Below are 18,526 nucleotides of genomic sequence, written 5' to 3'. Positions count from 1 at the left end.
CCTGAGAAGGGGAACAAGAACCTGCTGTCTTTTTGCCATGTCTAGAGCTTGCCTGCAGGTCTCCTTCGGACAAAAAAAGTTGATGACAAAAGAGTTGATGATGTGTAACTCAGGCACCCTTTTATACTCATTAGCATGTGAAGTCATGGACTGCAGTCTGCCAGTGATTATTGCTGTTTGTTTACACGTGCTTCAGACACGGGTCACACTGATGCCGTTCCCCATAGCGTCAACACCATGATGCAGTGCCTTTTTTCCCCTTCTCAGAGAAGCGGGTTGCATACACAGCCTGAGATGATTTTTGATCAAATAAATGCTGCATTGATAAGCAAAAACACTTCTTTCAGTCTTACTGACCCCAAACACTTGAACGGAAGTGTAACTAAGGTAAGATAACACTGGTTTGGAAGACAGCATGTGGTTACACAAGGAAATGGTGATGATAAATCATTAGTTTTCAGGTGAAAATGTATTTGATGATTTTTCCTCATCATATAGCATCATCTCTGTATTCATTGTAAGAAAGCCCTTTGCTCAGTGAATAATGGCTGAGTCTGAAGCCTCAGGAAGTCCCAGCTGGGTGTCTCACAGATGTGTTAGGCGTGACATCACTGTGGAATTTCCGCTAACATGCCGCCTATCTGTATGATCTGTTTGTCTGCTCAATAAACAACAGACATCGTGAACTTCACCTCAAGGCACATTCTGCTACCCAGACAACATTGGTTTAATGAGACGCACACTCTCCTGCCTTTACACTCAATCTTCAGAGGTAAAAGAGCCCTTATTTCACATTTCGTCATTCAATTTTAATCAAAACATAAGGTTTTTCTCATTAAACTGTATTCTGCAATTTATTTTAGATGAAGGATAGTGAAAGCATTTTACGGAATATGAAGTTTATTATTCAAATACAAAATTGGCAGTTTTAAAAGAGAAAACAAAAAGAATATTTTAACAATAGAAACAATAGAAAAAAGGCACATATTGTTGTCCCTCGAACACACAACAGAACCACATACTGAAATATTTAGTCTGACTGCCCAACACTGACATCTACTGGACCTTCTCATCAAATCTCAGAAACATCTGTTCATTTAGAAAAATGATCATAGAACACACTGTACGTTTTAAACTGGCCATTATGTCAAGAAGTGCTAATTCAAAGCATACATACTTAGAGGAACTATGATAAAAAATAAGGAACAATCACATATACAGTCTTCCAAAGTTAAATGGTTCCAGTCTTTCTGTACATTGTTTTACTTGAGAAATATGATCATTTCCTTTATGAGAATGTGCAGTCTATGATTTTCTCTTAAGTAAAAGTCTTTGCCCAGTAGTTATACAGTCTATTGATTAAACATCTAATTCTACGACCAATGATAAACATACATTAGAACTATAATATATTCCCCTAAAATAATTTAAGAAAATGATGAAAACAGATGTACAGTCAAATTAGATTATATGGTGAAAAAAAAAAAAAACATTCAAGAGCAGCACATTTTTTCAAGAGCAGGACAATGCTCTGTGACCAAGACAGTGTGATTTATGCTGTTCTTTAACATTTCCCTGCTCTCCTAAGTTTTCTTTCTTTATCCCTCCAAGACAAGAAAACAGGAAAACTGTTTCAATCTGTTCCTTCACTTGAAAGATAAGGGAACAGGAAGTGCATTTCCTTATGCTCACACAGACAGGAAGTTGACATTTCAGTGATGGAGCTGGTCATTTTAAACAAGACGGTAGAAGAGTGCTTGGCATGTAATTCCCTACAGGAAAGGGAGAAGGTGGCTTCCACATATTGTGCCCATGGTTAATGGGGGAAATAGGTTTGTGCACAGAGGTAAATATTTAAGGTATAAAGACGGTTTACACATTTTTCAATGAAAACTGTCTATTTAGTCTTGAATGAAGGATGAACAATAGTCAAGACACTCGCTGGCCTGCTACATGTTTTGGTTTTAACTATCATCAAAATAACATTTAGCAATTTCAGCTTTGCATTATTCTCTTTTGATGCTGTTAAATATATAGCCACGCTTATGATTCACATGGTAGTACAGTTATTGAGACCACTTCTCGCATTTCAACAGGCATACAACTCACTGCACATTTCCTGAGACGTCTGCAATTGCCTTATAATGGTCGACCTTAGAGATTTGGGCTTTACTCATAACAATCTATGTGCTGATGATTCCTGTCAAATAAACGTGGAGTAGCCTTTAATTCTTTCAAAGTACAGTTATCAACACTTCCTCTGTTGCTCCCATGGCAATACAGTAGTTTTCCTGATGAGAGGAGTCTGCTGAACAATGCTGGCTCCACAATTACTCTCTGAGTCCAGAAAACACTTGTATAGATAGAAAAAAAAGATAAAACACAAACTGACAGTTTTTACAGGAAATACAAGATAAAAAATGAAAAAGACCAACACACTCTCATTGCTACTCATAACTTGTACGTTTTGGTGAATCTGATGCAAATTTATATTAATTTGTGTGATCTCATTTATATGTTTTCATGAGGTCTATTTTTAACTCCCTGACAGTTAGGTTTAGGGGTGGGTAATGTTTTCACACAAATCTTATCGTACTATAATTCATACAAATTCTTTATCAGTTTGCCAAAACGTAAAATAGTTACATTTTCTCATGAGATTGGATTGAGTAATACAATATATGTAATAAGAAAAAAATGGTGTGAGCAAGAAAGAACACATATTTCGTTAACACAAATTCAAATTTGCTGTAAGGATAAAACAGCCTAAAAGTGAGTTTGTCCAACCAGTGTCCAATGCGGTTTTATACAAAATCCACCTGGAAAAACAACAGTCTAAAAGACCAAGGCAAGTTTTTCTACTAACATACACTTATTCTATGAAAATTACAAATACAGTAGTGTTCATCAAAATTTCATAACAGTGTTTGAAAGAAACAAGTATTGGCACTTCTTAATCACTTTCTTAAAGGGACCCTTACAAAAAGTCCCTTAAAGAGAAGACAGAAGTCTCCATGTGTCACCCCTGGACAATGACCACCAGATGACAATGGGCTTCAGTAGGAGCTATCGGTATCAGAGCCATCTACTCCATAGAGCTGAGCCAGGGTCCTGAAACGAGGTCCCCACTCATTTAAGAAGTCGTAATCCAAATTGGACCCACTGGAGGACGAGTCCAAAGAGCTAAGGGAACCAGCCAGGGATTCAGAACCCTCATAGCCGTAGATGTGTAAAGTATCGTAGGGAATCCCATCACGGTCATGGTCCGCCTCATCCTTCTTCACCTCGATCATCACGGCCATGTCACCCTTACAAGCAGGGGGTTTCTTCACCATGGCATAAAGCGAAGACCCCGCGCCAGGCCGAAAACTGCTGTCGTGACAGGCGGAGGTCAGGATGGAGACGTCATAACCATTTGTGTCCATCTCTCCACCTCCCTCCTCGTCATATCTCACCAGCTGCTCATGGATCTCGCCAGACGACTTGGCGACCAAAACATCTTTCTGATAGTGCCTCCGCAACACAATGAGGATGACGATGACTAATATGATGAGAGAAATAAACACAATATCACTATAACCTCTCTTTTTCGCTTTCTTTCTTTCTTTCTTTCTTTCTTTCTTTCTTTCACAAATAATCATTTTAACATCTTGATTTATTTCTGTAATCTAAACACATTATGAGATTTTAATTGACAGCACAAGTAGAAAAGAACATAAGGTGGAACCCGTGGGAATTTTAAAATAGCCCTGGTGTTGAAAGTCTCCTATTATCATGGGAGTACATGAACCTCAACACTTCTCGTGTATCTGATGGTGTGACTGATCAGTGTCTTTTAATTGTCATCACATCGTTTTCCACATCTGGAAATGTAAGCGCAAACTTCTACTTCAGAAAAGGTGTATAGATGCAAGCAAAATGTCTTCATCTCACACTCTCAAAAATTAAATAAATAAATTAAATAAATAAATAAATAAACTGGGGTACCCTTTCATACCAGTACCATTTAGGTTTACTTTACATTTATGCATTTAGCGGACGCTTTTATTCAAAGCGACTTACAACAGAGGAATAATATGTGTCTGTACTAATATGCACAGTGTAGGGTTAAATAAGGTACAAAAGTGTACCTTTTGAAAAGGTACTGCACCAATGACAGCTTTTGTACCCTTTTTTCTGAGAGTGTACCTTTGTACCTTTTTTTTTAAATCTCATCACAGTGAACCAACCAACAATGACAGAGAATGTGGAGTGCCTCTTTTACATGCTCTTATTTAGACTGTTTGGTCCCTGGGTTATTTATACAATCACACCACTTAAAGGATCCAAAGATTGTGAATTAAATAAACACCATCTCCACTTGGGAAATTACAGAGAAAAGCCTTTCCTCAAAGACTCACATTTAAAGTGTTTGCATGTATTATTAATATGACAACCCTGATGTCATGTCATAAATCCTTCATAACCTTTTTTGCTAGGCTTAATTAAATAATGCTTTTGGTTTTTAAAAATGTGTTCCCTTTTTTTCCCCTTAAAAAACACTGAAGAATGAAGAATGTGTCATTGGCCTTGAACGGATATCTTTGCAACAGAAAGAATAAAAGCAATTGAGATAAGAGATGCATGTAAACATACCCAGGATGGTGACGATGCAGAGAAGAATGGCTAAGAGGGCGCTGACGCTCACTCCGGTTTGGGCGTAGGCCTTACAGTACTCAATCCGTCGACCCGACTGGCATGTGCACACTTTGATCGGGAGTACTGTAATGCTCTTCTGTTCTGGTGTACCTCCATCAGTGATTTCGATTTCGAGCGCATGTTCCACTGTGTGCTCTGTACTGAAACCTCCTTGCTTCAGCACAATTCTCGCAGTGTTATCTACAATAAATATTAATAATTGAAGAGATGCAGTCATTAATTTTGTTCTTATTTAGGGGAAATGACTGACTATGTATGCCACAGGTGCAAGCTAACAATTTTCATCAGCAGCTCTATTGTTGCCATTGAACTCTGCTTTTGTTTTCTGTTGATGCTTGGAGGGAAATGTTGCTGAGATTCTTGTGACAATTCAATGCAACCAGGCCTAAGAATATCCCATTTTACACAATAGTAGGAAGAGTAAATCTTCACTTTGGCATTCATGTGGCATGAATTGAAATGCTCATCCAGCACATTTGGAGGAAAGTCAGTTGCAGTTGTAAAAAGTAACATTATGTGGTCACTGAATACATGGCTAGGAATAAAATATATTATTTTATAGATTACATTTATAAATAATTTAAACCATGTGCACTACTGTTCAAAAGTTTGGGGTCGGTAAGATTTTTGGTAACACTTTATTTTGATGATCCACTTAAGATATAAAGACGTATAAAGAGAGTAGACATTCTACATACGTAACTTTGCAACTACACATCAACTACCAGTCAGAGTATTAGTAGACTGTCTCTTAATATCCGTTTTATTTTGATGGTCCCCCAACAGACATTCTACTGACTATAAGTAACTTTGCAACTATATGTCAAATTATTCTGCTAACCTGAACCCCAACCTAACAGTCTTCTAACAGCCTACTACAGTCTACTAATACTCTAATGAGAGTAAGTTTACATGTAGTTGCAGAGTTACTTATAATTAGTAAAATGTCTGAAGTGGACCATCATTTTTAAATGTTTTTGAGTTTCTGAGTCCTTTATGCTCACTAAGGCTGCATTTATTTGAAATATTATTAGATTTTAAAATAACTGTTCTATTTTATATGATAATGTTAAGCTGAATTTTTTTGTCTTCAGTTAGGGTTTAATTCTTTAAAAATCATTTAAATATGCAGATATATAATTTTTATTAAAAAGAAAACTCCAAGACATTTTTCTTTGTTCCAGTCAATGCACCTTAACAATCTACTTTGGTTTCCCTTCTACTTGTTTCTGCCAGTTTAAAATAGTAGTCTGTCATATTAGCTGTGAGGAAAGAAACCACAGTGTTCTGAAAATGTTCCTCAGTCTGGCACATTTACAACATGGAGTGTCAGATCATAGATTCATTGTGCAGGGCTGCTGCTTTTAGAAAGCTTGTACCTAATGCATTTTACAGTACTTTGGTGGGTTTATTTCTATTCTTTTTATGCCTGATTACACTAAGAATGATCAGCAGTTAGTTTGCTTTGGAGTAGTCTAGGGTAAGTATAAAACAGTCTTGATGTCACTCATGAAGAAAGACTAGAAACGTCCTTTTCATCACCTCACATCTTTTATATTCACTGTTTAACATTATCCTATATTTATAATGGTAGAGCATTTTATAAAAGATGATTAGTACTACTCTATGGATCAATTTTAGTGAACATGAATTTACTCACCTTGGTTATCATAAAGGGAAAAGTTTGCACTTTTTTTTGCCAGAGTGAAACGGAACCTGCCTGAATTTTCATCCTTGTCGTAGGCACCAATAGTCCCAATGATCTGCAAGAGGGTAATAAATTAAGGAGTATGGAAATAGATAATCATAATAAATTTGTTAATGTGAAATGTATTAAGATAATTCCTTACTGTGTCACGTTTATCACTTTCACAAACATACACGTTGCTCCCATTAGTTAGTTCTGGTGCATTGTCATTAATGTCAAGAACCTTAAGTTTAACCTCTGCATAGGACTTTAGGCCTGAGAAATCAGAGAAAAAAAATAAAACAAAACAATGAACACTTTTTGTTTTTGGTAACACTTTACAATAAGGTTCATTAGTTAACATTAGTTAACTACATTAGTTAACATGAACTACTAATGAACTGCACTTCTACAGCATTTATTAATCTTTGTTAATGCTGATTTCAACATTTACTAATACATTATTAAAATCTTGTTAACATTAGTTAATGCACTGTGAACTAACATGAGCAAACAATGAACAACTGTATGTTTTCATTAACTAATGATAACAAAGATTAGTAAATACAGTAACAAATGTATTGCTCATGGTTAGTTCATGTTAGTTAATACATTAACTAATGTTTAACTAATGAACCTTATTGTAAAGTTACCTTTTTTTTTTTTTTTTTTTTTTACAAATTGTCTGATAATGATGATGAGATGCCTATTTTATTTAATATTGTCAAACCTACAACTATTATTAAAGGGTTAGTTCACCAAAAAAGGAAAATTCTGTTATTAATTGCCTACCCTTATGTCGTTTCAAACCAGAAAGACTTTTGTTCATCTTCAGAACACAAATGAAGATCTTTTTAAGGAAATCTGAGAGCTTTCTGTCCCTTCATTGACAGCTATGCAAATATCACTTTCAAGCCCCAGAAAGGTAGTAAAGACATCATAAAAGTCCATGTGACTCCCGTGGTTTAACCTCAATTGTGTGAAGTGACGCAAGTGCCTTGTCTGTGCAAAAAACATAATTTACCACTTTTTTTTTTTTTTTTACAAAATATCGATCTCTGTCGCATTCACGCAACAACGTCTGCTTAACACGCATGCGTCGTGGTGCTCTTGCGAACGCATGTTGAAGATTTTTATGGGTTTCAGAAATTCGTACGGGTTCGGAACGACATGAGGGTGAGTACTTAATGACAGAATTTTCATTTTTGGGTGAACTAACCATTTAATTATTACTATTTGTCTATGAGCTCCATCAAAAGTTTATACAGTACATTACTGGTGGTTGGCTAGGGTTATTTGATAATTCTTATATAAAACAATTAACTACCAATTTTTGCTGATATATTAATTTTTAATTAAACCAAAGTATTCTTGAGAAAAAAACAACAACAAAACAAACAAACAAAAAACACCACCAATAATTAGCACAGCAAAACAAAACAGTTCCCACACTCTAAAAAATGCTGGGTTGTTAACCAGTGGCTGGGTTTGTCCATATTTTACCCAAACATGGGTTAAAACAACCCAGCATTTTTTAGAGTGCAGAAGTCCCATTCTGTTGGATTTCCTAAAACAAATACTTGATTAGATAATTTAGCCAGAGCTAATTCAGCAAGCTTGTGATCCCTCCAGTATATTAATAAAACTGAAATAGCCCAAGATAGTTTATATTTTGGAAACACAAATACTACATTTTTTGACACACTTATTTGAATAATGTTCCACTAATGTTAATAAATATATGTTAATTGGAAGGCTAAATTAAATTATTATTACAAATATAAATTGTCCTTGAATGAATGAATTAATAATGAATTAATGAATTACGCATTTATATAGTGCTTTCATATGTACTACTGTACACCCAAAGCGCTTAACAATCGTATCAGGGGTCTCTCCTCATCCACCACCAGTGTGCAACATCCACTTGGATGATGCAACGGCAGCCACAGTACAACGGCACCAGCCCGCTCACCACACACCAGCTGTAGGTGGAGAGGAGAGAGAGTGATAGAGCCAATTCAATGGATGGGGATTATTAGGAGGCCATGATTGGTAAGGGCCAATGGAGGGAATTTGGCCAGGACACCGGGGTTACACCCCTACTCTTTATGAGAAGTGGCATTAGATTTTTTTAATATCCACAGAGAGTCAGGACCTCGGTTTAACGTCTCATCCGAAGGACGGTGCTTGTTACAGTACCGTGTCCCCATCACTATACTGGGGTGTTAGGACCCACACAGACCACAGGGTGAGCACCCCCTGCTAACCTCACTAACACCTCTTCCAGCAGCAACCTAGTTTTCCCAGGAGTCTCCCATCCAGGTACTAACCAGGATCAGCCCTGCTTACCTTCAGTGGGCAACCAGTCGTGGGCTACAGGGTGATATGGCTGCCGTCCTTATGCATGAATTGAACATTTCAATTCATTTAATAATAATAATAATAATATAAAAAGCGCAACTTAGTTCCTGAAAAATAATTCCCATACTTGCATTTGTGTTATTTCACATTGTTTATATTGTTTTTATGCCTTCAATATTTGTGGAATAGGTAAGAATATATATATATATATATATAAATGGTGTGTGCAGACTATTGATTGGCAGTGTAAATGTGTGAGTTGTGAAAGCTTGTTTATATCCTACCATTTTGTATATCCTCATGTGCTGTAACATTGAATGTGTATGAGGATTTTTGCTCTCTGTCCAGTTGCCTCTTCAAGGACAGATGTCCTCGTGCAGAATCCACAGCTACAGGACAGTTTGGGTCTTCAATAGAGTACCTAGAGGGATCATTAGATTAAATCTGTTTTATTTCCATCTGTTTACTCTATAACCTTTATTGACAGTACAGCAGAACACAGAAAGCCTTTCATCTTTTTTGATACATGAATAAAAATACATTTCAGTTTATACCGTATTTTGTGTCTGGTTTTATCTGGATCCTTTGCTGAAACAGCTCCAATGACCGGGGACTTGAAGGGGCCCTCATGGATTTCAAACTTGTATTCAGTTTGGTTGAAAACAGGTGGTTCATCAACATCAATTACATTGATGGAAATTTGGGCTCTCTTCAGTAGGGTTGGTCCTTGGTTATCTGGTGATTTAGACACTGTGCGCTCGTCCACGTTTACATTAAAAATGTATGTGTTTTTTGTTTCATAGTCGAGAGGCTGTGAGGGATTGGAAAGGAAAAAAAGAAGAAAAATAACAATAAAGGTACAAGAGCTTACATTTCAACTTTGATTCAACTCATGAACAGCATTGCTCAGTCTTAAAGGGTTAGTTCACCCCAAAATGAAAATTCTGTCATTAATTACTCACCCTCATGTCATTCCAAACCTGTAAGACTTTTGTTCATCTTTGGAACACAAATGAAGATCTTTTTGATGACAGAATGTTGTCAGATTTCTTTCCATAGACTGCCTTTGCAACTACCACTTTGACGCTTCAAAAACTTCATAAAGAGTTCAGAAAAATAATTCATATGAATTGAGTGGTTTAGTCCAAATTTTCAGAAGAGAATTGATCGTTTGTTATGATGAACAGATTTAATTTAGGCTTTCTTAAACACTGAACATAAACAGAAGCTCAACTGAACCTGAATAACGCATAAGAACAAACCTCTTCCAGAAGCTCAAACATGCTGTGTAACACACAAGAATAAACCTCATTGGTTACGCAACACATTTGAGCTTCCTGAAGAGGTTTGTTCTTGGCGTTATTCAGGTTTGGTTGAGCTTCTGCTTATGTTCGCTGATCAATTTTTAAATGCGAGTAAAAGCCTTCAGAAAATTTGGACTGAACCGCTTGATTCATATGGATTATTTTTCCAGTCACTTTATGAAGTTTTTGAAGCGTCAAAGTGGTAGTTGCAAAGGCAGTCTATATGGAAGGGAATCTGACAGCATTCTGTCATCAAAAAGATCTTTATTTGTCTTCTGAAGATGAACAAAAGTCTTACGGGTGTGGAACAAAATGAGGGTGAGTAATTAATGACAGAATTTTCATTTTGGGGTGAACTAACCCTTTAAATCAAATCCCCTTCCCTCTGTTTATTAGGAGATCTTTCAGAGCTTAACTCTGCATCATATTACTTAAAACTAGGGATGCACCAATACCATTTTTTTAAGAACCGAGTACGAGTACCGATACTTTTTTTCTAGTACTCGCCGATACCGATACAGATGCCTATACATTTATTAATTTCTCTCTCTCTCTCTCTCTTTTTTTTTTTTTTTTGGTGATGTTGCAGTTTTCCAAGCACAACACAGTGAGACTAATGAATGTAGGACAGCTTCTTTGTTATTAATGAAAAAAGTAACAATTTTTATGTGCTTGTCACAAACTTAAAGAACACAAATTTCACAGTGTCCAATAACCTTCAAAGGGCATAATTACCAATATATATAATTGTTGTTATATAAAAAGAAATTTACAAACAAATTACAAACAATACAACAAATACTATAGAGATACAAATTAAATAAACTTGTTTTTCAGATAGAGTAGGTTTATTTACCATGTGTACATTTATTTAACATCTTTTGTTGTTTTATTAACATTAATGACAAATATAGGCTACGGTCCCTTTAAGACCGAATCCATGGATACTGACACATATCCTGTTTTCACCCAAATGTTTACGTCATCTTAAGCCATAACCGACTGTATTTACGTGAGACACTCCACACTATGGATGGACAACTACTGTATGTGTGCATTTGACCATCCAGGCGCAAGGAGAACTGATCGCGCGCTGTCTGAGAGAACTGGGATCGCGCGCAAGAAAGAGAGAGTGCGCGCGAGAGAGAGAGCGCTTCTGGTCTGTGTCAGTCAGCGTGATTCCACCTATCCCGCCTTCACTAATCGATAACGAACTGTGATTAAAAGCATGCAGTTCGCAATGTGTGTGTTGTCATCATTAATTTTGAAGTATTTCCACTCCCTTGAGACTGACATTGTTTCTGCTGCTGCTGCCGGTGCCTCTGTGCACGGAAAATTCTGTCACGTGAGGTATCGGTCTTTGGTATGGGGGTATGTTTACGAGTACGAGTACAAGTACATGAGCTTGGTATCGGGCCCTACTTAAAATCAGTTATATTACTCTAATGCTGGCCAAGAACGCTATTCTTCAAAACTGGAAAGGAAAACCAAACAATTATTAAACATCAATCATTAGTTAAATTTATCTAGACCACATGGCAATGGAAAACATAGCTACTATAGCAAGAAAGAGCAATAGAGTCTATTTGGAAATGTGGTCGTCCCTTTATAAGCTTTTTTGAAGTAGAGGATTAAGTTTCCTCCTTACTTTTGCGAAATCCCTGTTTAGCAGTATGTATCCATCTTTGTTACTTTACATTCTTATATAATAGGACATGCTGTGATACCTTTTTTTCTTTTTCTTTCATTTTATTAAACTGAGGTACATCATATATTAATCTCCATACATGTTCAGAAATACGATGCACAGTCATACAGTAGAACTCATTTAAGGCATGATGTTATTTCAAGTATTAATTTCTATATTTTTGGATCTGTAAAACGCAGATTACATTAAGAATGGCAGTATGTTTTTTCACATTGTATTGTTGTAAAATACATTGACTTTTTTGTGATGTAATAAGGAAAAAAAAACTGCATTCTAAAAAGTCAAGTTGGTTAATAACTAGTTTATGTAATAAAGCTTGAAATACTTACCACTTTGAGGGTAAGAATTCCATCTTTCTCATTATTTCGTTTGATGCCAAACACTTTATCATTTTCATGTACAGTAAAACTTGGATCTTTGTTTTGTAGTTCGTCTTTGTCCTCCACCCATAAGATGCCAATTTCAAATCCGGGTTTGCTGTCTTCTTTCACACCAAATTGGTATTTTCCTGCAGGAGAAAGTGACATTCTGTTGGTATTGACTCTAAAAGTACTCTAGTCCAGCACTCAGTGTGTCTTTACAAAATATTCAGTTACAGTTTTTAAGTTGACTTACCTGACTTGAAGGTGGCAATATTGTCATTTATATCATTAATGTTAATGGTCACAATGGCAGTAGCAGAATTAGTACCAGACTCCATTCCTGGCATATCTTTGGCTTTTATAGCAATTAGGTACTGACTCTGTTTCTCACGATCAAGGTCGCTTTTCGATGTATGGATTTCACCTACAAAAAAAAAAAAGACATCTATAATGTTACAAAAAGATTACTATTTCATAAACTTAGTAAATGCTGTTGCTTTTGAACTTTCTGTTCATCAAAAAAAAAAAAAAAAAAAAAACTGGAAAAATGTATAATAGTTCCCAATAAAATATTAAGCAACACAACTGTTTTAAACATGGATACTAACAAGAAATGTTTCTTGAGCACCAAATCAGCATATTAGAATGATTTCTGAAGGATCATGTGACACTGAAGACTGGAGTATGATGCTGAAAATTTCCTGAATGCCTTCATATGTCACATAACGGTTGTATATAAACTCTCATGAGTTTAGGGATACCTCGAAGGAACACATTTTAATAACATAAGCTCAGGAAATAACCACTTGTGTATAGCTCATGAAGACGGACAGAGAATGGGAGATAACTCAGGGCTTAAGTAGACAGAGCAAATAAAGGGGGCTAATGAGTTAATTAACAAAAAACAGGTGAACTGAATACAACAAACAAACTAGCAACTAGGTCAGAGGGAAACACAATGAAACAGAACATACATGTTACATCATTGGAATAGGTTACATGTTAAATAAATTAAAACTGATTTTTTTTTTTAAATTGTAAACAGTTTAAACAGTAAAAAAATATCACAATATTACTGTTACTGTATTTTGATCAAATAAATGTAGTCGTGATGAGCATTAAAAACTTCTTTCAAAAACTTTACAAAATCCTACTGACCCAAATCTTTTGAATGGTAGTGTGTGTATGTGTATATACTGTAAATATATATACCTTTATCGTTGATCTTGAAGAGGTCTGTCCCATTTAGCAGTTCGTACTCAATTTTTCCATTTGGAGTGGTGGGATCATCAGCATCAGTCGCATTTACTGTCATTACTATCGATCCTATAAACATAAAAACAAACATAAAAATCATAGTAGTTCCAAGGAAATTTTTATTTAATGCTTTGCTGGCTGTTTTAGACTACTGCAACATCCACATTTCATAAATCCATGGTTTCAAGTTGTACTATATCATCTGTCTTGATTTCCATTTGTGAATTTGTCCACATATATGGCCACCATGAAAAAATATATACTTTATGTTACTCTGTTACCTGCTGTAGAGGACTCGCTGATAGATCCAGAAAGGTTAGGTGGAAAAACAGGTCTATTGTCATTAACATCCAAGACCACTATTACAAACGTATCATTTTTGTCCACCTGCCTTCCGGTTTGAATGTTGATTATTGAAGCTGAGAGTTTGTATTCACTTTTCTTCTCCCGATCCAGCTTTGCATTGACCAAAATATCCCCATTGTCATTTACAGTAAAAATGTCATTAGCACCTTCTCCTTCGAGAATATATCTTGAGGACACAGAGAAATGTGTATTCTCTAGCTAAAAAGAGAAAGAAAGGGAAAAGATGGATATAAAAAGCAAGCATTATGAAAAACAAAGATTCTGTTATATCTAAACTATAGTAACACCTCAGAAGACTCCAATTAATATTTGAAGTACATTTGAAAAAGTAGTAGATTTAGCATAATATTCAAACTATCACTATATAAATCATTTTATTCATTATGGTTTAGACCCTTTACCTTTCCAATTTTTTCAGGTGGGGTTTTTAGAGCTGATTCCTCATATGCATAAAGTTTATCCCATTTCCAATCTCTCTTATGTCTTTGGAGTACTATGCTCGGCATAGATGGTTTTTTCAGAGCTTTCTGGACATCAGCTCCCATGCTGAGGGTACATAAAACGACCAGGATACCTGCCCAGCATCCAGGCTCAGTCATCTGCCTCCAGGCAGACAGTTTCATCATCTGTGGACCATGTGAATAGAACATCAGAACAAAAATATATACATGAATTCATGTCTTTCAAACATGGTTACTTCAGCCTCACGAACCAAGCCGTTAATGTTGCAAAGAAAGAAAGAAAGAAAGAAAGAAAGGTCTTTAATATGTACTAACATCTAAATTAATCATTTGATACAACACAATTATTGTGTGCATAGATGTTTTTACATTGTAGGCCACTTATTTAAAATGTAAAAAATACCTGCATGCAATTACAGCTGTAATTAATTTCTTTAATATACATCTATAACACTGTTGACTCCTCCCTTACACCTTAACCCACCCTTAAACCCATATCACCAAACCTGTCCCTAACCTAACCAAATCCACCTCAATAGCAGCAAACGTGTTTTGCAATACATTAACACAAGTACATTGTACTTAACAACTTTTTTGGATGTTAAAAACACCTAATATAAAGTGACCGAAAGAAAGAAAGAAAGAAAGAAAGAAAGAAAGAAAGAAAGAAAGAAAGAAAGAAAGAAAGAAAAAGAAATCCTTTGTTATCTCTGACTATGAAATCCCTTCATTAAATTGCCTGTCTCATTAGGGTTCCTCCTGTCGCACAATCTTTCGACTGTATGCTTCTGAATCATGGGAAACAGCACACTCTAACTGTGTGACATTGTAAAAGCCTACTAATACATTATCTAGCCTAATATGTGTCTGAAAATTCAGAGGCTATTCCCATCCCAGATAACACACTTTAGCTTGATGGACCATTCTTATGTTAGACTCATTTAGATGATGATATTAAGATGAGGTGGATTACGCTTCTTAAGTGTTCCCAAATTGCTAAATCTTTGCTTGAGGGCCTCATAGACTCTTCTATTCAAAATTATTACTTTCACATAAGGTATAAAATCCCCTCTTGACTCAGTTCTGAAGAACCCTTTACGCCAAAAAATGTTATTTATAAGGAGAAAGGTATACATGAAATAACTGAAGTATAAATGAAATAATACTTTCATGTTTAATGGGTTATGGGTTAGTTTAATATTTTGTATTTTCTACTGATAAAGTATGTTTGAGCTGTTTAATTCATAAATAATAATAATAATAATAATAATTTAAACAATATGAGCTCAAACTAAATCCATAAAAGGATCACATGGTGAGAACCCCTAAAAGTGCCTGACAGAACTCTTTAAGGTTCTATATAGAACCTTTTCTTCTAAGAGTACACTTTTATTGGACAAGCAGTGTTGATGTAACAGATTTAAAATATCACTGGATGTAACAGCACCACCTCACTTGTCTGTGTTAGCTATACTAAATTCCAACTCCTGATTCTACTTTTTTTTCGGTTGGTTTCATTGGTACAAAAACAGCCATATTGTTTTCTAAATGTTGGTTACTCAATTGTAACTTTTTGTTTGTATAAACTACCGACAGGCTTGTGTCTATGGCCCATATTCAGTCAGAAGCACTTCTGGTTGTATTATATTGCAATATTAAAAACTGCAGTTTAGTTCTGACACCCTCTCGTCCTTAATTTCTATTATATTTTTTAAAGGAAACAGAGTAAAAAATTTTAATTCAAACAAGTCTGAAATTAACCATCATATATATATTTTTTTCTTATTCCCAACCACCTCTTTCAGCATAAAGATTTTTTTTTTTTTTTTTTTTTTTTTAATTTAATGCAGTGCTATCAACAGCTTTAGCTGAGATTCATTATAATCTCAGTACATTGACACTGAAGCATGTTTAATACAAAAATTGTTCTTAACATTTGATATTATTGAAAAGCACACCATTTCCACAGCAATTGTTGTGTAAACCAGTCATTTGAAAGTCTTTCTCTCTCTCTCTCTCTGTGTGTCTATGTGTGGGCTTTAGATTAAAATAGGTTTAATCATGGAGCAGCTTCCAGCAATCTGCAGTCTGCCTACTCTCTCCTCTAAGAAATTCAGCCTGACATGCATCAACTCTACCCTCCATTTTATCACTTATCTTCAATGTCACAAGTTCCAGAAACCTGTTAAAAGTGTCACTGTCTAAAGTGTGTGCATTGCACCTGTTCTCACCTCTGACTCATCTGGTACACCTCTCTTCATTTACAGTCTAAGTATATGTCGCATAATGTCAAGCTTACATCTGGCATGTTTTATATTATTTATAGACTAAACTGTGCTGTTTTACATGACCTTTAATAATAGTATCATCAGCTTTCATTGTCTGTATAATGAGATAGAACTGATTTCTGCATCTCTTAAAACATTATTCCTACAGTGGCATCTGGGGTGAGACAATAAGAATAACCTGTAACTGCTGTGCTGTTTCAGGAAAAAGCAAGACAGATGGTGTAAGGATTTATTATCGTTTCTCTGTCCCTAAGTAAAATGTTACATCCAGATAAGTTCAACGTCTTCCCATGGGTAATCAGTGTTCCTTGGGAATTTCCTTCCTGTTAGCCCAGGAAGCATCATTCAAATCAGAGTTTTATTTTGTATTTTTTTTAAGCAAAGATACATATTAGAAATATTACTTAATATAATTTAATATAAATCACATCCACACAGTATATATTATACAGTCTTTAAAATATGTGAAAATTTAGACTGAACTTCATGGCTTTGACTTGAAATATATCACTAGAAAAACAAAAATATAAATTTATATAACATATACAAATATATAAAAAAAATCACCTACTAGAGTTTTGTTCCCTTCAACAGTCTTTCTTGATTTGAAAATCCCTACAGTGAATGAGTCGAGTTATATCCTCCTCAGTTTCAGGTCAGTGGTGTCTGTTTCCAGCTGCATGTGAACCTGTCTGAGCTCCCACAGAGCTGCTCGCTGGACAATCAGGCCACTCCAGTGGCTAAAGTGATCAGCCCAACCCAGCCGTTCCTCTGGCAGCTTCCTGTTATTGTCCCTGCCTCTTTAGTCCAGCTCCAAACCCCTCTCTGGAAAATCAGATAACATTTGCAGCCCCCTGACCACCAGTAGTTCTGTGAGGCAAACGGCACATTTCGCCACTGAACGAGAGAGAGAGAGAGCAAGAGCGAGAGTGAAAGAGATAGGGAGCGAGTGCAGAGAAAGAGACCGAGAGGGCTGGAGGTGGGAGATCATTAAGTTCCAGCTCGCTCCCTGAAAGAGGAGAGGAAAGCAAAAGTGATTTATTATTCAAACCTATAGAATAAAGAGCATGATAAACAGGTTAACTGAGTTAAAGTAATCCTGAGAGATTTTCCTCAGAGTGGTATTAAATTTTTCAGAGGGCTGGGGGGGGGGTCTACTCGTGCGTTCAGAGGAGGGTTGAGTTTAGGGACTGGGACTTGCTGCGGATGTATGTATCTGTCAGATGTGCTTAGCGTTGTGCCCCATTGATCTAAGTGGAGAGAGTCAGTTTAGTAGGATTAGTTGCACGGAATGGCCGAGCCGTTTTGACAGGGGACCTAAGATAAATACCCCTGGGTGCTTAGACAGAGAGGCAATTGCTGAAGTGCAGCCCTGCTTGACATTTGCTTTTGTTTGTTTGTCTGCTCCTTGGCTTCCGTGAGGATATTCTTATTTCTTCGAATATGTCTATTGGCCTTCACTTTGGAAGACGTGGCTGACAGACTCCACCATGACAGGCCTCTGGTGAAAAAGTCTGTCTGACCTTTGATCCTTTTTAGCCCTTGCTCAGGCCGCCCTGCAGAACTTTTGTTCAAATTTGGTTGACTTCAAATCTGTTTTCTCTCTTAGAAGTGTACATCCTGACCTTGTTTTTTTTTTTTTTTTTTTTAAGTAAAGCATGAAAACTATTTTGATTATAATAATGAGAAGAAAGAGTTTCACCCCATAGTCTTGAAACAAATTCAAACTTCAAAATGGCATGAAGTGGAAATAGTCAAGTGTTCTTTAACTAACATGACTTAAGAAACACTTCATTCTGATACCTGTCCAATCAGATGGTACCTTGGAATGTAAAACTTATAAAAGGTTAGATGATTGTTCAGAGAATGAGGCAAGAATTTTATGCTTAGTGAATGTCTTACAGAAATGGTCAAGGTCAACTCTCTCCACATACCTTGCTTTTAAAATTGAAGCTATTTATTTACAGTATTGTTGTCACCGTAGACATACAGTGCTATTCAGTACATTGCTCGGGTGTCAGGTGTATTTCT

General features: G+C 36.0%; 1 protein-coding gene across 1 annotated transcript; it reads right to left on the bottom strand.

Moving 5' to 3' along the window:
- Nucleotides 1–882: 882 nt before the first annotated feature.
- cdh5 (cadherin 5) lies at nucleotides 883–17,397 on the bottom strand. The gene is made up of 12 exons (XM_051899649.1): nucleotides 17,067–17,397; nucleotides 14,148–14,372; nucleotides 13,662–13,944; nucleotides 13,336–13,449; nucleotides 12,377–12,547; nucleotides 12,091–12,269; nucleotides 9,304–9,560; nucleotides 9,034–9,170; nucleotides 6,549–6,661; nucleotides 6,359–6,461; nucleotides 4,636–4,878; nucleotides 883–3,541 (listed from the first exon to the last, which is right to left on the bottom strand). The coding sequence occupies exons 2-12, from the start codon at nucleotides 14,370–14,372 to the stop codon at nucleotides 3,057–3,059; spliced, it is 2,310 nt and encodes a 769-aa protein (XP_051755609.1). The 5' UTR covers nucleotides 17,067–17,397; the 3' UTR covers nucleotides 883–3,056.
- Between the last annotated feature and the right edge of the window lie 1,129 nt (nucleotides 17,398–18,526).

This window comes from Ctenopharyngodon idella, chromosome 7 (genome assembly GCF_019924925.1).
Source record: "Ctenopharyngodon idella isolate HZGC_01 chromosome 7, HZGC01, whole genome shotgun sequence".
Classification (NCBI taxonomy): Eukaryota; Metazoa; Chordata; class Actinopteri; order Cypriniformes; family Xenocyprididae; genus Ctenopharyngodon; species Ctenopharyngodon idella.
Note: the sequence above shows the minus strand (reverse complement) of the source record. Positions and strands in the feature narration are given on the sequence as shown.